General features: G+C 56.3%; 3 protein-coding genes across 6 annotated transcripts; 2 read left to right on the top strand and 1 right to left on the bottom strand.

Moving 5' to 3' along the window:
- Window positions 1-58: 58 nt before the first annotated feature.
- Window positions 59-11910, top strand: PLEKHG2 (pleckstrin homology and RhoGEF domain containing G2). 4 transcript variants are annotated; one of them, XM_035023392.1, is made up of 19 exons: window positions 59-835; window positions 1499-1625; window positions 2445-2713; window positions 2791-2891; window positions 3664-3730; window positions 3842-3888; window positions 4113-4263; window positions 4564-4701; window positions 4876-5076; window positions 5559-5651; window positions 5743-5829; window positions 6193-6226; window positions 6318-6419; window positions 6553-6600; window positions 6680-6718; window positions 6901-6917; window positions 7023-7199; window positions 7310-8237; window positions 8317-11910. In XM_035023392.1, exons 2-19 carry the CDS (start codon window positions 1517-1519, stop codon window positions 9906-9908), a joined length of 4200 nt encoding a protein of 1399 aa, XP_034879283.1. In that variant the 5' UTR covers window positions 59-835; window positions 1499-1516; the 3' UTR covers window positions 9909-11910. The 4 variants fall into 4 exon arrangements, with proteins under 4 accessions (XP_034879283.1, XP_034879282.1, XP_034879284.1 ...); XM_035023391.1 differs by having other exon boundaries at window positions 1496-1625; XM_035023393.1 differs by lacking the exon at window positions 59-835 and having other exon boundaries at window positions 1117-1583.
- A 1917-nt stretch (window positions 11911-13827) lies between these two features.
- On the bottom strand, window positions 13828-16143 carry RPS16 (ribosomal protein S16). Its single transcript, XM_035023389.1, has 5 exons — window positions 15967-16143; window positions 15731-15832; window positions 14329-14425; window positions 14165-14212; window positions 13828-14037 (listed from the first exon to the last, which is right to left on the bottom strand). Exons 1-5 carry the CDS (start codon window positions 16012-16014, stop codon window positions 13892-13894), a joined length of 441 nt encoding a protein of 146 aa, XP_034879280.1. The 5' UTR covers window positions 16015-16143; the 3' UTR covers window positions 13828-13891.
- A 1248-nt stretch (window positions 16144-17391) lies between these two features.
- LOC118022906 lies at window positions 17392-20030 on the top strand. Its single transcript, XM_035023871.1, has 4 exons — window positions 17392-17548; window positions 18027-18185; window positions 18305-18349; window positions 19032-20030. The coding sequence occupies exons 1-4, from the start codon at window positions 17405-17407 to the stop codon at window positions 19278-19280; spliced, it is 597 nt and encodes a 198-aa protein (XP_034879762.1). The 5' UTR covers window positions 17392-17404; the 3' UTR covers window positions 19281-20030.
- Window positions 20031-20579: the final 549 nt, after the last annotated feature.

Below are 20579 nucleotides of genomic sequence, written 5' to 3'. Positions count from 1 at the left end.
CCCGCGGGCGGGAACAGGATATGAGCCCGGGCGGCTGGGGGGGAGGGGAAGCCCCAGGCGCCCGCCCCCCGCCTCACAGCTGGGACCGGACTCTCCCGCCACAGATGTGGCGCCGCCGCCGTCAGAGCCCCGTGATACTCATCCCAGAGCCTGAGGGGTCCAAAGTCGTGGACTCCGGAGTCGCGAGTCTCTGCACCGCGCCCTGAGAGACCCCAAAGCTCAGGCTAAAGGAACGCAGATATCCAGGTGCCCAGCGCCCCCTCCTGGAGGAGCCGGGAGGCCGAGCGATCCTGCAGGCCGAGCTTCCTGCACCCCGGCTTAAAGAACTTGGGATCCCAGACCGGTGATTTACCTCCAGGGGTTCCCAGATATCCGAACCCAGATATCCGAACTCGGCATACGGACTCCTCGCGCCCCAGCCAGTTCTGTTTGGGGCTAAAACGCCCGCTACTTCAAGGGGACCCAGGAATTTGGGACTCCCCTGCGCTCCCGCCTGGAGATGGTTTAATCTCTGCTCCAAGAGTTAGGGAACTCAGGAATCCGGTCGCCCCACGGCCCTATCTAGAAGACTCAGGAGTTTGGGTCCCCAGCGCCCCATCTGAGACCCAGGAGTCGGGACTCCCAGCATCCCTCACTTAGAGGACCAAGAAATTCGGACCGCTGCATCCCATTCTCCGAGAGACCCCGGATTCTGATTCCCGGAGCCTGAGAACCCGAAGTTCACGCCCCTGACTTGCAGAGACCCAGGAGTCCGGCTGTGCGCCTCCCCGGGGACCGTGCTAGGGTCGAATAAGAATCGAGCAGCCTCGGTTCGGGGCTGGAGACTCCCTGGGAGGTGAGGGGGGAGGCGAGGGGCCCCGACGGGCTGGGGGGAGGGGGCGGCGCCGCAGCCGCTGAACAATGAGGGGGCGTGCCGGCGGGGGGCGAGCGGAGGCGCCGGCGGGAGTTTGGGTCTGGAGGGGTGTGGGAAGGCACTGGGGACCCGGGCCGCGGCGGTGGGGACAGTAAGCGGATCGCGGAGGGACTGGCTGGAGGGGGGGGGAGGGGCGTCGAGGGCTCAGGGCCAGCGCCCCAACTCGCAGCCTTGGGCGGGGGGAGGGAGCCGTCTGCAGGACCCTGGCATCCGGTCCCCCAGCCTCCTCCGCCCTCCCCTGGGACCCCGCGGCCTCCCGCCCACGGCTTTTCCCAGCCCTGCCCCTCGCCCTCGGCTCCAGCCAGAGCCCAAACGTTCCCAGGATCCCTGAGCCTCCGGCCCCAGACAGACCAGACTCCCAGCTTCACTCTTCTTTGTCTCCACCTTTCCATCTTTTTCTCCGTATTATTTTCCCTTGTGCCCCTGTTTCTGTCACTGTGCCTTCGTCTGCCCCATTAGTTACTCCCAGGGGATCCCTCCTGGGTGTAGACCGCGCTCCTGATTCTCTGGCCTAATCCGTGAGTGTGGGCGGCGGGGGAGGCCGATGGGCTCCTGATATCCGAGACGGGGATCTTTCTGAAGCAGCCGCTGAGCCACTCAGCCATGCCCGAGGGAGCCCGTGGACCGAGCCTGTCCAAACCCAGCCCTAGCCTTGGCCGTGGCCCCACAGGTGAAGTGTGTGACTGTGCAGCTGTGTGTGAGCCCCAGACAGGTGAGCGTGCAGGGTAGGGTGGGGTCCGCTGGGCATTGAGGCGCTGTGCAGGCCTGGGTGCTGGGCCCTGCTAGCAACGCGGGGTGACCGAGACGGCCCCAGCCCTGCCTACACAGAGTTCCAGGTCAGCTGGGGCAGATGGAACCATCCCCGGATGCTGACAGTCCAGAGGGGGAAACCCAGGGTAGAATGGTCAGGGCTGGGACAGGGTTGGGGTGGGGGGTGGAGAAAGCCCCATCCCCTCACTGTGGGAGTCTAGTCCGGTTGCGCAGCCAACAGCTTGGTGCAGGAGGGGACACCTAAACAATTCAAAGATGAGGAGGAATGAGTTGGGGAAAGCAAGGAAAAGTATTCCACACGGAGGGAACAGTGTGTGCAGAGGTGAGAGGAACTGGTTTTTCATAAGTAACTGAAAGCAGTCGAATAGGATTGGAGTCTGGAGTGTGACAAGTGGTGTGGCTGTGGGAAGAGAGCAGAATGGAAAGGACTCGATGGCCATGTTGCGTATGGCCCTGTGGATCTGAGAAGTTTGGACTTTATCCTGAGGACATGAAGGGGTTGTACTTGGAGTGACGGAGTCAAATGGGCAAATTAATAAAGATCTCCCAGGTTGATACATGGAGGTGGATTAGAAGAGTGGAGGCCAGAGCCCAGAGCAGACCCTGATGGGAGAGGACTGGACAGGACCGGGGCAGCGCAGTGGGGGGAGGAGACGGGAGCCCGGGGGAAAGATAGTGACCTGGTGTGGGTGAGTGTAGGGCAGAGAGCACTCACTCAGTTGGGGAGACCCCCTGATCTCCTGCTCCACACCCCCAGCAGCCCCTGCAGCCCCTGCCATGGCCTCCCCCCGAGGTTCTGGGAGCTCCACATCCCTGAGCACGGTGGGCTCTGAGGGGGACCCGGCTCCAGGGCCCACCCCAGTCTGCTCAGCGTCCAGGCCAGAGCCCCTTCCAGGGCCCCCCATCCGCCTGCATCTGTCACCCGTGGGGACCCCGGGTTCGGCCAAACCCTCGAGGCTGGAGCGAGTGGCGCGAGAGATCGTGGAGACAGAGCGGGCCTATGTCCGGGACCTTCGCAGCATTGTGGAGGTGAGGCAGGCCAGCACCTGAGCACAGTGGGAACCCGGGCCAGCCCTCCACCCCCATAACCCCAGTCATCCCCACAGGACTACCTGGGCCCTCTGCTGGATGGTGGGGTCCTAGGGCTGAGCGCGGAGCAGGTGGGCGTACTGTTTGCCAACATCGAGGACATCTACGAGTTCAGCAGGTCAGAGGCGGGAAGGATGGGCAGGGGCACCAGTCGGTAGGGTCAGGGGCGGTGGGCTATATCCTAACCCAAACCTTGGAGCTCCGTAGTGCCCTGTCCAGGCTGGTACCTGGGGTGCGGTGACATGGGGCAGGGATCGTGATGGGGAGTGAGGGACCAGAGTGGTGGAGGGTGAGATGGATGGGAGCCTGAGGACCCAGATGAGGTCTAAATACTGGGATGGGTCTCAGCACTATGTCAGGTCTGGGGTCATGATGAATCCAGGGCTCTTACGGGGCCCGAAGGTCATGCCAGTGTGAGCATTTGTGTGACCACCTCGGCCTGGGAACTCCCTCAGTTCCAGATAAACCAGGTGGTTGGCCAGTGGGACCCAGGGAGGAGGATGCTGGGGTCCAAGGATCATGACCCCTCCGAGTGTTTTCATGAGATCTTCATGTTATTGCAGGAGATGGGAGAAAGCATGACAAGATCTCAGGATCGCAATAGGATCTTAAGATCTTCATAGCTCTGAGGGTCATGACACCCCTCTTCCTGGGTCATATCACAAGACACTGCCCCCCCACCCCAGCTGATTTTGAGCTAAGGAATAGGGCGCTGTCCATGGACAAAGTCTGAGCGGGTTGTGACCTCCTGGGTCACAGTCAGAAGACTCCCTCTGGATGTGGTGGCCCCTTGAGAGATCCTGGCTGCCACCAAGGCCCCAGATCTCCTACAGTCCTCCCACGGGGCTGTGGGGATGGGGCAGTCCCTCACCACCCTCTCTCCCTCACAGCGAGCTCCTGGAGGACCTGGAGGGCAGCCGCAGCGCGGGGGGCATTGCCGAGTGCTTCGTGCAGAGGGTGAGTCGGGGCGAGGGCGCTCAGTCTGGGAGGGGGTCTGGGCTAGGCCGGAGGGGGGCCCCCCTGGGGAGGTGGGACCTCGGGTCTCCCTGACTCCCGTGTCACCCGCAGAGTGAGGATTTTGACATCTACACCTTGTACTGCATGAACTACCCGAGGTGAGGGGTGAGGAGCCCCTGCTGGGCCCCAGGCCTTGCCCAGAGTTGCTGTGCCAGCCAGCCTCCCTCCACCTCGACCCATCCAGCTCCAACCCCTGCCAGACCGTGACAGTAACTGACCTCGCCCTAAGCTGCCCTTGACCGCCCACCCCGCCACTCCCCGCCCCCTCCCAGCCCCACCCATGTGGGGCCACCAGCCTCCCTGACCTGTGCTGTGCCCCCAGCTCCCTAGCCCTGCTCCGGGAGCTGTCGCTGTCCCCGCCCGCAGCCCTGTGGTTGCAGGAGCGCCAGGCCCAGCTCCGCCACTCACTGCCCCTGCAGAGCTTCCTGCTGAAACCCGTTCAGCGGATCCTCAAGTACCATCTGCTGCTGCAGGTAGGCTGTGGCCCTGGGGGACTGCTCGGGGAGGGCAAGGTCCTGTCCGTCGGCCACCTGGTGGGATGTCTGGGGGTGGACCTAGGACAAGTCCCCAGAAGCAGGGACGGCAGTTGGGGCAGGGGCTTGCGGCCAGTAGGGACTGGTCCTAGCTGACCCCACTTTCTGTCTCTGCCTGTGTGTCTCTCTGCTCTGGGTCGCCACTTCTGCCCCTACCTTTTTTTTCTCTCTGTCTCCTGTCATTATCATTCTTACTGTTGTTTCTGTCCCCTCCCTGCGTGCCTGGTGGCTGCCTGGCAGGAGCTAGGCAAGCACTGGGCGGAGGGCCCGGGCGCCGGGGGCCGCGAGATGGTGGAAGAGGCCATTGTGTCCATGACCGCGGTCGCCTGGTACATCAACGACATGAAACGCAAGCAGGAGCACGCCGCGCGCCTCCAGGTGAGCCCGGGGACGGGGGCTGGGGCTGCTGGATGGGGGCAGGGGGCAGGAGGGCCTCCGGTGGGGGCGATCAGCCTCCAAGGGCGGGCTGGGGCAGCACAGCCCTGTGGCTGACGCCCCCGTCTTGGTGCGTGTGCACTTCGGTGCCTTTCGCACCTGGCGGGGTCCCGGCAGGAAGTGCAGCGGCGGCTGGGCGGCTGGACTGGCCCGGAGCTCAGTGCTTTCGGGGAGCTGGTGCTGGAGGGCGCGTTCCGAGGTGGCGGAGGGGGCGGCCCCCGACTTCGAGGGGGCGAGCGGCTGCTCTTTCTATTCTCACGGATGCTGCTCGTGGCCAAGCGCCGGGGACCGGAGTACACCTACAAGGGACACATCTTCGTGAGTTCAGGGTTGGGGGCGAGGCCAGAGTGTCCCCCGCAAGGTTTCTCGTGTATACCTATACCCGTGTCCCTACAGGGAGGCCCGGGGACGGGGTCTGCAAAGGAGGGACCACCCAGCTCAAAAGGGCCACGTTTTCTTGAGTCCAAGGATAGGGCATGAGGTTTAATGAGGGGTGAGGCCAGCAGGATGCAGGTGAGGGCCTGGGGGTGGGGGGGGCTGGATTTGCCCACCAGGCAGGCATCTTCATGAGGGGAGCACATCTTCTTGATCTAGATGAAGGCGAGGGGCTGGTGAGGGGGAGCAGAGCCAGGCCTGGTGGGGAGGCTCAACAGGGGGAAAGGGGACCCACCACGCAACCTTACGGGGCACGTCTTTCTAGAGGGTTCCTAAGCTCAGATACGTGCAAGGTGCACACTGCTGAGTCTAAGGGCTCTGAGCTTGCTGCCCCTTTCTGTCCCCCCCCCGGCCCCCTTATTCAGTGCTGCAACCTGAGCGTGAGTGAGAGTCCTCGAGACCCTCTAGGGTTCAAGGTGTCCGATCTGACCATTCCCAAACACAGGCACCTGCTCCAGGTGGGTGCAAGGTGGGGCTGGGTGGTCAGGGCTCCCCTCAGCCTCTAGACCTTACACCCAGCTCCCGACTCCACCCCTGTCCCACCCCCAGGCCAAGAACCAAGAAGAGAAGAGGCTATGGATTCACTGTCTCCAGCGCCTCTTCTTTGAAAACCACCCCGCCTCCATCCCTGCCAAGGTATGGCTCCTGCCATATCAGTCGGCCTTGAGCGCGCTGGAGGACCACACCCCCATAGCCCCCCAAGACCCTGAGGACAGGGGGACCCTCTTAGACCATGATCAATAAATTGCAGAGTTAGGCTGCCTGGGTTTGAAGGCCAGCTTCACCATGTCCCTGCTCTGTGACTTCGGGCAAGTAGGGCAACCTCTCTGGTCTCCATTTCCTCACCTGGAGGAATCAGCACCGACCCCGTGGAGTTGGGGGGATTACTAATAATCATCAGTCACATGACGTGCCTCGCGTACAGCACCCATTAATGGGACTGTGACCGGGGTGCTTAGGCCCCCTCTGCCATGCAACCCTCATCCTTGTCTCTTTCAGGCCAAACAAGTTCTCCTTGAAAACAGCCTGCACTGTGAGTTGGGGCCTTGGGTTGGGAGGATGTGGAAGTAGAGGATTACTCCCAAGGAAAAATAGATTATCGGGTTCCAAATGTCTCCCCATAGGTGCTCCTAAAAGTAAGCCTATCCCAGAGCCCCTGACACCCCCGCTTGGGTCTCCCCATCCTCGGGATGCTAGAAGTTTCACCCCTGGACGAAGGAACACAGGTAAAGATGGAACCCTGAGCTTCTCCCCGCCCCTCCCCCGGTTTCTCCCCCAGGAACCGTCCCCCCAGCCTTCTCCCCCTTCGGGAGCCTGGAGCTGGGCCCCTCATGGGCTTCTAATCTCCCTCTCCCACAGCCCCATCTCCAGGACCCTCTGCCACCCGCCGTGGCCGCAGACAGTCCGGTGAGTGTCCTCCACCTAAAAGTTGACTAGAGAACGCGGTGGGAGCTGGGCCCTTGACATCACTGTGTCCTCTCCCCAGAGCCAGTGAAGGACCCGTATGTTACATTTCCACAGAACGGTAAGTGACCGCCGTAGCCCAGCCGGGTCCAGCCCCGTCTGTCTGTCTGTCTCTTCCCTGTCTCTTCCCAGGGGATGTCCTGTGTGCATGGGGGCGGGGTGACAGGGGCAGCTCATCAGCTGTCAGGAATGACCTTGTTCCCACATCTCACTCTTTTCTCTTTCTCATCTCTCCTTCCCCAGCTAAGCCTAGACTCAAGGTAAGAAACACCCTACAACAGGGCCTGGGGACCTGGACTCCTGGGTCTGGGAGAAAGGGATGGAGCCCTCGACTCCTGCCCTCCATCCTCTCTCCTTGCTCACAGCATGCTGGCAGTGAGGGGGAGCTCTACCCCCCCTTAGAGCCTCAGCCACCAGTGCAGGCTTCCGGACCCCCTGAGGACCTGGAGGACTCTGGACCCCCCACGCTGGAACCCTCCGGGACCTCCATCACTGAAGAGATCCTGGAACTGTTGAACCAAAGAGGCCTCCGGGATCCAGGGGTGAGCTGGGCATCACATCATGGTGTGCTTGGGGCTGTCGGCTGGGGCGGGCACAGCTCCGGGGGCTCAGGAGGGCCGGCCCGCCCTGACATCTTTGGTCTCTTGCCCAGTGCCCACTGCAGCCATCCCCCCACGACATTCCCACGTTCCCTGGAGACTCCCAGGTGCCGGGCGACAGTGAAACCCTCACATTCCAAGCCCTGCCCAGCCGGGACTCTTCAGAAGAGGAGGAGGAGGAGGAGCTAGAGATGGACGAACGGGGGCCTTCCCCACTCCACGTCCTGGAAGGACTCGAAAGTTCCAGTGCGGCTGAAACTCGCGACGTTCCCGGCCTTAGCAGAAGTCCAGACGCACCCAGCCTCCCTGAAATTCCCGGCCTGTCTGAAATTCCCAAGATTCCCCGCCTTCCCAGTCTCTCTGACATTTCCAGTGTTTTTGAAATGCCCTGCCTTCCAGCCATACCTAGTGTCCCGGACATTCCTAGTCTCGCCGGTGCCCCCGCCCTTCCCTGTGACTCATGGCTCCAGGGACCTCTGCGGGGGCCCGATGAGGCTCTAGCCACCAGGAGAGAACTGGTCCCCGGAGGCAGCTCGGCAAAACTGGGAGAACCCTCCTCCGGCGGCAGGGCAGGGCGGGAGGAGGCTGAAGAAGGGGAACCGTTCCCAGATTTCCAGCCCCAGGATGTCCCCCGAGATCAGGGATTCCCGGATGGGCTGGAATTCCGCTCTTGTTCAGAGATCCGGAGCGCCTGGCAGGCCCTGGAGCAAGGGCAGCTGGCCCGGCCTGGGTTCCCAGAGCCACTGCTGATCCTGGAAGACTCGGATCTGGGCGGAGGCAGCGGGAGCGGGAAGGCAGGAGCCCCGAGTTCCGAGAGGGCAGCTTCCCGCGTGCGAGAGTTAGCGCGGCTCTACAGCGAGCGGATCCAGCAGATGCAGCGGGCCGAGACCCGGGCGTCGGCCAACGCCCCCCGCCGCCGGCCCCGCGCCCTGGCGCAGCCACAGCTGTCCCCCCGCCTGCCCCAAGAGCAGGCCGAGCCAGGTGAGGTCCGCGTGTGTGGTCGGCAGAGACGGCGCAGATGGAGACCTCCGTCCTGACTCCGTTCTTTCTGTGCACACAGGGCCCCTGCCTGCCTTCGGACATGTGCTGGTATGTGAGCTGGCCTTCCCGCTGACCTGTGCCCAGGAGTCTGTCCCCCTGGGTCCTGCTGCCCGGGCTCAAGCCGCCACACCGCTGTCCAAGCAGGGAGGCGGCCTGGATGGCCGGGGTCTCCATGTTTCAACTTCGCCTGACCCCGCCACTACCCCTGTGCCCGAGCAAGGAAGCCCCTGGAATATACAGAGTGTGGCTGCAGCCACCACAGCCTTGCCCCGGCAGGAAGACCCCCGAGATGTGCAGGCGCCCACTGCAGCTTTGCCTGATCCGGAAGACCACCTGGAAATCCAACTTCCAGCTACCGCTCCTTTGCCTGAGCAGAGAGGCCATGTGGATGCCCAGGTTCCAACCAGCCCAGCTCTGCCCAGGCAGGGACGCTGTTCTGATGTCACGGTCTTAGCCACCGCCACTGTGCCCAAGCAAGAAGGCCCCCTACGTAGCCAGAGCCCGACCAGTACCCCGTTAGCTAAGCAAGGAGCTTCCAGGGATGTTCCGTTCCCAGCTGGTGTTTGCGACCAAGCCGTCAACGTGGAGCATCCGCACGGAAGCAGCCTGGACCATCCGACCCCAGGCAGCACGGCACTGCCCTTGCAACATGACCTCCCGGACGTTCCGGTTCCGGGTGCTTCACCTCTGCCTGCCTGGGAAGGCCCCCCAGACCATCAGATCCCAGCCAACAGCCCAGTGTCTTTCCCCCAAGATCCCTCAGACATTCAGCTTCTGGGCACCTCACCCTTGCCGGCACACGGAAGCTGCCTAGACCGTCGGATCCCAGCCAACACCCCACAGTCTTTGCCCCAGAACCTGAATGTTCCAGCCGCCACACCTTTGCCCCAGCAACCAGGCCTCCCGGACACCCAAGTCCAGGCCCTCCCACCTTTGCCCAAGCAGGGAGGCCTCCCAGACATCCAGGGTCCTTCTGCTGCACCTTTGCTTCAGGAACAAAGCTTCCCAGACCTTCAGGTCCAAAAACTTACACCTTTGTTGGAGCAGAAGAGCCTCCCCGACGTCCGTGGTCCGGCTGCAACACTTTGGCCTGAGCAAAGAAGCTCTCAGGACAGTCAGGGCCTGTTATCCACCCCGGGTCAGACCACCGTGGTTTTGTCCAAACCAGGATGCCACTTGGCCTCTCCTGTTGCCAGGTCAGAGTCTTCAGAGTTGACCCCACCCCACAGTCCCCCTCCTCCAACCCGGCAACTCCTGGGCCCCAATGCAGCTGCCCTCTCAAGATACCTGGCAGCCTCGTACATCAGCCAGAGCCTGGCTCGGCGGCAAGGGCCTGGGGGAGAAGCTCCCTTGGCCTCCCGGGGTCCCTGGTCCTCCTCTGCCCCCGCATCACGGGCCCCTTCACCCCCACCCCAGCCCCAGCCCCCACCCCCCCCAGCCCGGAGGCTCAGCTACGCCACCACGGTCAACATCCAGGTCGGGGGTGGCGGGCGGCTTCGGCCAGCCAAGGCCCAGGTCAGGTTGAACCACCCTGCTCTCTTGGCCCCCGCCCAGGAGTCTGTGGGCCTTCGCAGGGCCCAGGGAGCTCCTGATGCCCCGTTCCACATGTGAGCCAGGAGACCAGGCTTCTTGAAAAGCAAGGACTTCAGCCAGATGCCACAGACCCTCAGAACTTCACCCAGAAGTCCAGACACTGAACACAGGTGTAGAAATTGCTGCAGCTTTCCAACTCCTGGGAGCTGCTTTGGCGAATGGTCCTTTTTACTTACCTTTATTAACTCAGCAGGGATGGGGAAGGGGATGTCATTAATATTTTGTTAATATTACGAAGTTATGTATCTTTTCCCATTCTGGAGGCAGTGGGGGGATGACAAGACAATGAACGCGAAGGTCGGACACATGAATCAGTGGTTCTGAAAACAGGAGGAATCTCAAACTTGAGAATTACCGACAACCGCCCATTACAATTTGGTGTTTGCTTTTAGGGAGTTTATGAACTACTCGATGCCATCCAGGAAAGGCAAGTTAAGCAGCTTGGTTCCAGGCAGACTTAGAAGTCCATTTCCTTAGCAATTTATCCAGCTCATGCATCCTAGCATCTCATCTGTTCAGCCGTCTCTATGTCTAGCCATCGGCTGTGTGTCCATCTCCTGCCTGGCTACCTATCTCATCTTCCAATCCATATGCCGTGATTTAGTCAACTCTACCCTATTCATCCATTCATCATCCTACCCATTCTTCCATCAGTCCATTCCTCCATTATCCTACCTGTCCATTTTGTCCAACTAACCTTCTTCCATCAGTCCATTCCTCCATTATCCCACCTGTCCATTTTGTCCAACTAACCCTCTCCATTCATCCATGTTCCTCCATATTTCCCCCTTTACCCATTTGTACATCTCATTCACTCAACCATCTAATCCATCAGCACAACCACCCAACGTTCTCTACCATCCATCCATCCAACCATTTTGATCTCTCCATCCATCCTTCCTTAATCAGATTCTTCTGGGTCCTGGTACTACAGAATTTCTGAGATTGTTCCACACTAACAACAGAGTCAATTGAGTTTGGGATTCTGCAAAGTCCGTTCCACATCTGATTTCTCACTCCCCAACACATTAATGTCCCAATTCTTGTGCCTGCCTACACACATCAGATCTTTCTACCCCCTCGCTCTAGTTTGGGACCTCTCCAGTGCCTCAGCGTGCCCCCACCCCCAAGAAAGAAATTCAGGTCAGAGACAAAGGCTTTTATGTTAGAATCATTCTGCGCCCCCCAGCAGTGGCATGCTGGGCGGGCAGCATAATTTAAGCAGTTTCTTTGGTAATACTAGCTTCATTCAATGCTAAACCTCTTGTACTTAGCACATTGTCTTATTTAATTTTTCCCGGAATTCCCTGAGGCGCCACGTCATAGCTGAGTTCAAATCCTGACTTTTCTAGTTGGCGTTATGACCTCCGAGTCTGGGTTTTCTCAACTGTGCCAGCTGAAAAACTACAACAGTACCTGCCCTGTAAGATCGTTGTAAAAATTCAGTGAGCACAGCCTCATTTCCCAAATGTATTTGAGCCTCTGACTCACCAGGACACTGTTCAACTAACAGATCCCCCAGGATCCAGGATCTAATTCCAACCTATGGAATCAGAACTTCCAGGGCGGGAGCCTGGGAATCTGAAGTTTTAACAATTGGCTAAGTGGACATTTATTGAGTACTAACTGCACAGCAGTTAGTCACTTTATGTGAACTCATTCACTTTGAATCCTCTCAAATGTCCCTAAAAGGCACGTGAGGATGGTTTCTGATCCTCACTTTAGAGATGAGCAAACAGGACAGAGTAAGGGATTTGCCCAGTCACAGCTAGGAAGGGGCAGAGTTGGAACTCAGATCCACACAGCCTAGCTGGGGTCCATACTGTTAAGTGTTTATCCTATGCCAGGCACAGTTCAAGAACCACTTCCCTCTGGAATAAGGCTTATAACCTAGTGCCTCAAGCGCCCTGGGTGATTCTTAGCTGAGTGAGGTAGCCAAACAAGGCCTGGCTCAATAAATGTTAGCTGCTGGCTTCTATTTAGTTATTTATTGGATGGTTACTGTGCTCTACAGCAAAGCCGGGGCTGAGCTGGACTCCTCAGCCTGGGCCCGCTCCACTGCAGCCTCCCGGAGGTCAGGACTGAGCTTGGCCCTCCCCTGCTCCACCCCCAGCTACACATTCCCAGCTGAAGGAAAGTTCTCAGCCTGGCCTGGGCTCCCAGTGGCGCCGGAATTCCCGGTATTTGAGGAGGCGGCTGGGAGGAAGAAAGGGGCTGTCTACTCCAAAGCCTCAAGTGGGGAAGGAGAGGGGAGCCCCCTCCGCCTTTCCAGATGCAAGATGCATCCCAGCTGTGCCTCTGGCAGGGAGCCAGGAGCTTCAGAAGGGGGTCTCCAAACCCTGGAGAACCATGGACACCAGGCTTGCTTCAGGCCCCTCCTGAACCCTGTCCCTGGACTCCATTATTCCCACCTGCCAGACTCCTAGCTCTCCTTCACAGCCCCAGCTGACACCTCCTCAGGAATACCTTCCTTGCTGGTCCACTAGTCTGCCCACTGTTAAATTTGCCCAGCCTTCCTTAGAGTCACAGTTCGACTGGGCTCAAAGTGGGAGGGTGGTGCCCTGCTGCCTTCTTTGGGACATTTATGTTAATGCCAGCCAGACCCTTAACTCATTAACTGCATCTCCAATGCAGAACTAGGTGAGCTGCAGTTTGTGGCCACTAGGCTAATTTCCTTACCTAACATCTAGACACCTGCCTGCCACCAACCTCACAGGGACAGTGCTTAGCTGGGCACCTAATTGGTGCCAATCAACCCCACTGTCCATCTGTAAGAAGCACTATCCACATACACTCCCTGTGTATCCATGTGGTCCTGCAGAATGTTCCTCACAATGGAAATGTTCTCTCATTGGTGCAGCCCAGTATGGCAGCCACATGGGGCTAATGTATTGAGTGGGGCAGATACAAAAAGGGCAACTGGATGATAGATTTCAAGTCCCTTCTTTTATATATATATATATATATATATATATATATATAACTTGTAAAGTTTTCCCTCCTCCATCAATGTCGAACTGCCTCCCAACTTTCTTTCCAGTACCCCCGGCAGCAGGGGGAGCAGTGTGGGCCCCCACCCGGGGACGGATGGCTGATGTATCCAGGTAGCTACAAGGCTAATGTGGGCGGAGATGCCCTTTCCACTCAAGCTCATTGGCTTCCTGCAAAAACGCGAAGGGTTGGGGGGGTAGGGGAGAGGACCAAAGGTAACTGAATCCACAAGCAACACTTTACTTCCCTAATACACATACATCAGTGCTGTCCCACAGAGCTTTCTTCGACAAGGGAAATGTCCCACGTAGCCCGGAGTAGCAACTGAGAGCCCACTACGTGCTGGCTCTTACTATGATGAACAAGTCCTCAGACACACATTCTGAGCCCTGTAAGAACAGTCACCACAATGAGTGCAACCGGGACCTTTTCCCAGGAAGGAGTACTGACATCCTGAAAGATGAACCAGTCGGGGAAATCCCACCCCACCCCACCCCCACATCCCAAGCCTGTCTCCCTACAGGTTGGCACTAGAAAAAATTCCTTTCCAATCCAGGCGCGCCCTTAGCGGTTGACTTCAGAATGCACCCAGGAGGTTCCTTCTGCCTTCGTGTTCAAGTTTACTGATCGTACTCGTTTCTACCGCTCCTCCTTGAAACGCCATCACGACAGCAGCAAAGGGACTGAAAAAAAGACAAGCTCACAAGGACACCTCACACAAGCAATGGCCCACTTGGCCTCCACCGTGCCCACACGTACTGGACTCTACTGGAGGTGCAGGGAGACTGGGAGCAAGCCTGCTCCCACCTGCCTCTCCCACCCATCCACACTGACCCTGGAGCGGTGTCTTCTGCAAAGGCTTGCGATCCAGACTGGCATTGGGCTGGGGCATTTTTTGCATTTGTTTTAGTCCAAGACCCACCACAAACGACCAAAGCACAATCTCTGAAACCGTTAAGTCCCGTGACAATTGTTTATTATAAAGATGAACCCTCATCCTCACGATAGGCTTATCGGTAGGATTTCTGGTAGCGAGCACGGGCACCAGGACCGCCAAACTTTTTGGATTCGCAGCGCCGGGGATCAGCTACCAGTAGGGTCCGGTCATATTGGATGAGGATGTCTTTGATCTCCTTCTTGGAAGCCTCATCCACGTCTGGGAATGAAAAGAGAGTGAAGACTGAGATAGCCATGGAAGCGCCCTCCTAGTCTCTCAGGCTAAAGACGGGGGGCTGGTCCTCCACTTGCCACCCACCCATCGGGAAGGAGCCATTCTCACTCACATTTCTGGTAATAGGCCACCAGGGCTTTGGAGATGGACTGGCGGATTGCTGTGAGGGAAATACATGCACGAGAGAGTGTTGTCAGCTTTGTGAAGGCCCAAGAATAGGGCCTTGCTCTCAAAAGTCACCTCCCCACCTCCACGTGCCCAGTTCCTGGGACTCACCATAAATCTGGGCCACGTGACCACCACCCTTCACTCGGACTCGGATGTCCACCCCGGCAAATCGCTCCTTGCCCAGAAGAAGAACAGGTTCCAGTAGCTGGAGGAACAGGGAACATGACAGGATTTTAGGTCACAACCCGGGCAGCTGAGTGAGCCTGGATGCTTTTGTTTTACCTACTTTAGGTCTCAGCTCACAGATCCCCACATTCACCTCCACCTCCCCCAAGCCTGTCCTGATCCTCCCACCCAGGCAGAAGCCTTCTCTGGGCTCCCCCATCCCCGCCCGGACTATGTTGCAGCAGGGTCTGGTGCTGAGTCCAGTCTGCCTTCTCCACTGGACTAGGAGCTCTATGAAGGCAGGGCCTGGGGATACCTGGATCACTGCTGTGTCCCCAGCACTCAACATAAACTACACAAACAAAACCTTTGTATAAATGACAATTAGTAAGAGTAAACCACAGTGCTTGATGTCTGCAATGCAAAGGAATCCCAGATACTGTCATATTAAATTCTAACTAAACCTGCAACACAAATGTTGTTTTTCAGAGTTAGAAGTGACACTTTTATTATACCTTGCACACCAGAAACTAACATTGCATTTCGAGTACGCTAAAATTAAAAAAAAAAAAGTAATAAAGTAAGAGCAACGCACTTTAAAGAACAAATGCGTTCTCATACACACTAAGAAGCTTACACCGACAAACTATCCTCAAAACAGTCCCTCGAGGTAGAAAATTATCCTTTTATAAATGAACCCAAGGAAGAAAAATGGAGTTACTTGCCTCAAATAACAACATAGGTAAAAGAGGCAAAAAAACAAACCCTGCTCTTTCCATTCTGAGCTCAAGAAACTGTGGCCAAAACTGGCAGGGGAGGAACCCCTTTCACAGCAAAGCACGACAAACCCTAATTCTGTTCCTGTTCTTCCAATATTTAATTATTAAGCACCTACAATGTCCAAACTCTACTTTTAGACACAGTGTGTTTAAGAAACCAACTGATTTCTGTCCTCAGAGAGTGTATACTCTAAGATGCAAGAAAGACTTTAGACTGTAAACACGACACACGTCCCCCATTAACTTACAAGAAACCAAGCCGCACAAGCTCCCCTTATCCTTCAGTCCCCAAATAAGTGGGTTTCCAAATGTCCCCGTTTTGAAAGCACCCTTTTAATCTGCACGTTTTCACTCTGTCCGCTCCTATCACAATATCTGAAGCCCCAAAAATCCAGCTCCATCTCCAAATACCCTTTTTTCTGTCCCCAACTCAGCTTCTAAACATCCCATTGTTGATCCCAGATCCCTCAGCTTCCAAGACCAATGAATTCCAGGAACCCATTTATTTAACTCTCTCTCTCTAGAGCCCTCCACTCAACCCAAACGCCCACCCTCAATGCCAGCACCTTATATTGCAGCGTGCGAGGCTCGATCATCTCCAGTGGCCGCCCATTCACCTTGATGAGGCCGTTGCCCCGTTTGCAGTGCGCCACGGCTGTGGCCGTCTTCTGCGGAAAGCGAGAAGAAACAGCGGAGCCACGTGAGCTTCGGCCCCCGGATCCCAGGTCGACCCCAGAACCTACCCATAGGCCCCTGAAGACCCCGGCCTCCCTCCGCCCCTCCAATCGGGCACCCGGCCTACCTTGCGTCCGAAGACCTGCACGGACTGCAGAGGACCCTTGGACGGCATGGCTGCGAAGGCAAGAGCTCCTCACCGCGCGGCGCCGCAACCGGAAAAGGAACATGCGGGGCCACCCCGGCCGCTTTTCAGGGTCTGCGCAGGCGCTTTGGGCGCTGTGTCGCGACGGGAGAGCGCTTTACGGCTCATATTGCAGTCAGAGGGCGGGACTTCGGAAAAGCAGCGGGAAGGTGGGTCCCAGAACCGGAGGAGGCGGGACCTGGGAGTGGAAGGGGCGGGGCCTGAAGTGCGGAGGGTGCAATCGCGGAGGAAGGGTAAGGGCGGGCTGTTCTTCACATTCTCGGTCCTCGTTGGTCACCGCCGGTTCATTTGCATTTCGGATCTTTAATAATCTTCCTCCACCCAAAGATCAATTCTCACCCTCCTCTGAAGAGGCTCCTTTTACCCCGTACCACTGGTCATCATCCTCCCCTGTAGACTCCATCCTGCCCTCTAGACACCCTTCTCCCGAAATCCTCCTCTGTCAAAATCCGCAGCAGGAAGTCGGTCAGGATTTCCAGATTCAGGATTCAGAACCCACCTCCTCCGAGAGTCCTCTCCCAGAATCTTTCCTTTTAGCGCCCCTCGCCCAGAATCCACCTTTCACCAGGATTTCCTTCCTTTTAGAGTTTCGTCCTCCCAGAATCCCCCTCCCCAGAGCCCTCACCCAGACTTCCTCTTTCCCTGAATCCTCCTCCACTCAAGAGCCCCAGAATCTACTTCTGCCCGCAATCCACCTTTCCCAGAACAGCCCCGTTAGAATCCCCTTTCACAAAATCTCTCTCGCTTTCAGAGCCCCCTCCTTCAAAATCTAATTTCCTAAGAATTCCTTTCCCTTCAGGGCCTCCTCTTCCCAGCAACTGGTTTCCCCTCGATTCTCCACTCCTTAGAGACCCTCCCCCCATATTGCCCCCCTTCAGGGTCCCTACCCTAGAATCCGTTTCTCCAGGGTCCTTCAAATCATCTCTTCATTTCCTCTGGCAAATCACCCTACTCTCCAGGCTCCTCCCCCACAGAATTCTCCATCCCCAGCATCCCCCCCGCTCCCATCTGAGGAACCTCAGGATTGAGTTGCCCTCTGCTCCCCCACACTCAGAATACTCCCTTCCCAGGCAAAAGGCTTCTCTCTCAGAGTTGCAGAGAGCCCATGGTTGCTGCTTCGTTTCTCTGGCAGCACTGACTCAGAGGTCCAAGGTTCAAAGGGTGGTGGTGACTTACCTTGTGCTTGGAAGGTGGAGACTGGGTGGAGGTTGGTGGGCGGGTCTGTGGCAGGAGGGAGGATCCTCAAGCCCAGAGTCCAGCTCCAAAAGGGTGAGAGAGGGGAGAGGTGGAGGGAGGGAGCACCCAGAGGCTGACCTGGGGGGACACAGACCGATACACAGCACAAGAGAGACAGGCACACATGAAGGAGAAAGACAAAGAAGGGGCCAATGAAGAAGAGGAGAAAGAAGATAGACACAGGGTCAATTACAGATGGACCCAGAAAACACAAGTGACGGCGATTCGGAGGCAGAGAGGCCAGCCCTCAGAGAAAGAAGACGGACAGGTACAGGGAAGCATGGAGATTCCAAGATATTTGAAATATGGAAATACATGATACAGAAATAGAAGTAGAAAGGAAAGCAAAGACTCCCAAATATGCACCTGCAAACACAGATAAAGCCTATCAGGGGTGTTTTCCAATGAGAAAACAGGCCACAGGATTCACATACTCTCATGCATTCTGTACTGCCTTACGGACCTGTTGGGGGAGGGGGGTGGGACGGGACTTCCCCAAATCCTCCAATCTCTCTGGGCTGATCCTCCTGCCCTTGCTGAGACTTTTATCTTCCTGTGGGCAGTGGGGGAAAGGTATCAGGGAACCCTCTGACCTGGACCCTCCCTACTGTAGGGTGACCATCTTCCGCTGGGGCTCTTGGAGAACATTCCCTGAGTATCTGTGGGTTGAGTAGAGCTGGGCAGGAAGGGGTCAGAACACTTCAGTCTTCTAACTTGCTCTGTCTCTCTGTACTTGTTGCTTCCAGGATGCTGGGCTGGGACCAGAGAAAGCCTGGGGTGTGGGCAGGGTGCCTGTGTGGCCTCTCTGGACCATCCTCCTCCTGGTACGGCCCTTGGGAGGCCTAGGATCACCCCTCTGTCCTCAGGAGCCTTTCTACTTCCTCGTTGCCATAATGAAGATGCTGGTGAGGAGGAGGGAGGGGAAAGACAGCAGACAGGCAGGGAGGGGGTGGGAGGGCATATTTGAGGAAGGGTCAGGCTCTCCCCTCCAAGATCTGATTCTTCTCCCTGCCCCAAATTATAGGGAAACAAAAATGATGGCACTCTCTACACCCCAGATGATCTCTCAGTGAGTATTTCATTATCTCCTTACTGGACCTTGGAAGTTTAGGGAGAATCCACTAGGCTCAGTGTTCTCAGCCTTCACAAATACGGTTTGTTCACTGCTGTCTCCAACACCTATTTTTTTTTTTTTTAAGATTTATTTATTTGAGAGAGAGAGAGAGCACATACACACGAGCAGTGGGGAGAGGGAGAAGGAGAGAGAGAATCCCAAGCAGATTCCCCACTGAGTGGGTAGCCCAATGCAGAGCTCAATCCCAGGACCCTGAGATCATGACCCGAGCCTAAACCAAGAGTTGGTTATTTACTTATTTACTGTTCACACTGACCCTATGAGGTAGATAGGGCCACCGCATATGGATGTGAAGAATGTGTACTGCACAAGGATCCCGCCTCAACAAGGGCAGTATTCACACCTGGACATATTTGTCAATTTCTGGAAGATAACAGTAATGTATCTTGTTCTAACAAACACTTCCAAGTGTTTTAAGAAAGAAGTGTCATTTTCTGGGTATAGGCTAGTGTCAGCCCTGAAGGTAGGAATTCTTCAGAGTTCTCTTTTACAGATGAGGAAACTGAGGGCCAAAGAGGTGAAGGGGCTTATCCTAGGCCATGGTTCAGAAACCCCAGGGTTGGGGATTTGGGTTCAGACCCTTGCCCAGAGACACCAAGTCATTCTGTTCCCACAGGTGTGTCCTGCTGAGACTCTAGGGTGCTTCCGGCTGGAGCTGTCTGTGATCCAGTTTGAAGAGGGCCCATCCTTGGGGATTGCCGTGTTCCGGCTGCAGCGTCTGCTGGATGCACTGGGGTCCCGGCTGTGGGTGACTGGCCAGGGCCCTTGTCCACCCTGCGAAGGACATCCTCAGAGACCTGTCCCTCTCTTTCTGGCCAAACTCTTGGAGTTATTACAGGGGGCCTGTGCTCGGCACCGGCCCTGAGCATGAGCCTGGGAGGACACAGACTCCCTGGTACTGCTGGAGAGGCTGGGTGCAGAGGAGAGAGGACTTGGTCTCCAGCCTCAGCTAGAGTCCTAAGCCTTCTCCTTCTCCTTTTAGGCCAGAGGACTTCATGTGCAGCCCAAAGAGCCAAGGGGAAGAGGAGAGAAGGAGGAAAATAAGATCCGAAGCCTGAAGTCTCTGACCTCCTGGGGTGGGGGGGTAGATAAATTGGCCCCCATCTGCCCCTATTCTCCCTCTCAGACACTCCCTCCTCTCTCCTCTTCCAGGAAGGGACAAAGCATGGCACAGGTGTCTTCTAACTGAATCCCACCCCTAGAGGACAGGGAGGGTCTTGTACCTCAAGTCCCTGATTGCAAATAATTACCACCTGGAGAGATTTAAAGTAATGCTGATGGCTAGGCCCCAATCCAGAGATTTTGATAATTGGTCTCTGGTGGATCCTGAACATCATAGTTTTAAAATCAACTTCACTGAGGTGTATTTGACATATAGTAAAAAGCATACATTTTAAGTGTACATTTCAATGAGTTCTGACAAATGTATACACACAGCCACATTTCCATCACCCCAAAGCATCCCTCATGCCCCTTCCCAGTCAATCTTCACCTTCAGTCGTAGATACCCACTAATCTGCTTTCTGTCTGTATAGATCAGTTTTGCTTTTTCTGGAGTTTCACATGAATGGAATTATAGTATGGACATATATATTATATATATTACATATATATATCTTAGTGTCTGGGTTCTTTCACTCAGCATGATGTTTTTGAGATTCATTCATGTGCATAGCAGTAGTTTATTACTATTCCATTGTATAGACACACCCAATTTGTTTATTCACTGTCCTCATGATGGATATTGGGTTGTTTCCACTCTGGGTCTACTGTGCATAGTCCTCTTCTTGCGTCTTCTTATGTACCGCTGGGCTTGAGCGTCGAGAACCACTGATACACCAAGGAAGAACTTTCTATGGGTTGGAAATTACTGTTCCTTCTTGTTCCTGGAGTAAATGTCTTCCTACAGCAATGTCAATAGGCATTTTATATGTGGAATCGTATTTTGAAGAGCTGCCGTTTAAAGGAACCGAGCTTATAGAGGGAAAACATTTTTATAGTGCGACAGCCCCTCCCCAGTCTGTCTTGGTTTCAGTCTGGGATTGCTGGATCAGGGAGTGTATGCTTATATAGACATGCACCTGTGGTATTGGTCATTCCCTGGTCTTGTGAGCCAGCTGGTTGCCCAACCACACCATGCTACCCTGTAACTAGGTGCATATTA

Source organism: Mirounga leonina, unplaced genomic scaffold, assembly GCF_011800145.1.
Source record: "Mirounga leonina isolate KUSES-001 unplaced genomic scaffold, KU_Mleo_1.0 Mir_177, whole genome shotgun sequence".
Taxonomy (NCBI): domain Eukaryota; kingdom Metazoa; phylum Chordata; class Mammalia; order Carnivora; family Phocidae; genus Mirounga; species Mirounga leonina.
This window is presented reverse-complemented; position numbering and strand designations above follow the sequence as displayed.

Excerpts from the sequence above, each read along its gene's own strand:
- PLEKHG2 (XM_035023392.1), top strand. The coding sequence starts at position 1,517 with ATGCCCGAGGGAGCCCGTGGACCGAGCCTGTCCAAACCCAGCCCTAGC. Across the intron at positions 5,830-6,192 it reads CCGCCTCCATCCCTGCCAAG|GCCAAACAAGTTCTCCTTGA; the intron begins GTATGGCTCCTG and ends TGTCTCTTTCAG. Across the intron at positions 6,601-6,679 it reads CCGTGGCCGCAGACAGTCCG|AGCCAGTGAAGGACCCGTAT; the intron begins GTGAGTGTCCTC and ends TCCTCTCCCCAG.
- RPS16 (XM_035023389.1), bottom strand. The coding sequence starts at position 16,014 with ATGCCGTCCAAGGGTCCTCTGCAGTCCGTGCAGGTCTTCGGACGCAAG. Across the intron at positions 14,213-14,328 it reads TCACGTGGCCCAGATTTATG|CAATCCGCCAGTCCATCTCC; the intron begins GTGAGTCCCAGG and ends TTTCCCTCACAG. Across the intron at positions 14,038-14,164 it reads GGTGGCCTATTACCAGAAAT|ACGTGGATGAGGCTTCCAAG; the intron begins GTGAGTGAGAAT and ends TTTCATTCCCAG.
- LOC118022906 (XM_035023871.1), top strand. The coding sequence starts at position 17,405 with ATGAAGGAGAAAGACAAAGAAGGGGCCAATGAAGAAGAGGAGAAAGAA. Across the intron at positions 17,549-18,026 it reads CAGAGAAAGAAGACGGACAG|GATGCTGGGCTGGGACCAGA; the intron begins GTACAGGGAAGC and ends TGTTGCTTCCAG. Across the intron at positions 18,186-18,304 it reads TTGCCATAATGAAGATGCTG|GGAAACAAAAATGATGGCAC; the intron begins GTGAGGAGGAGG and ends CCCAAATTATAG.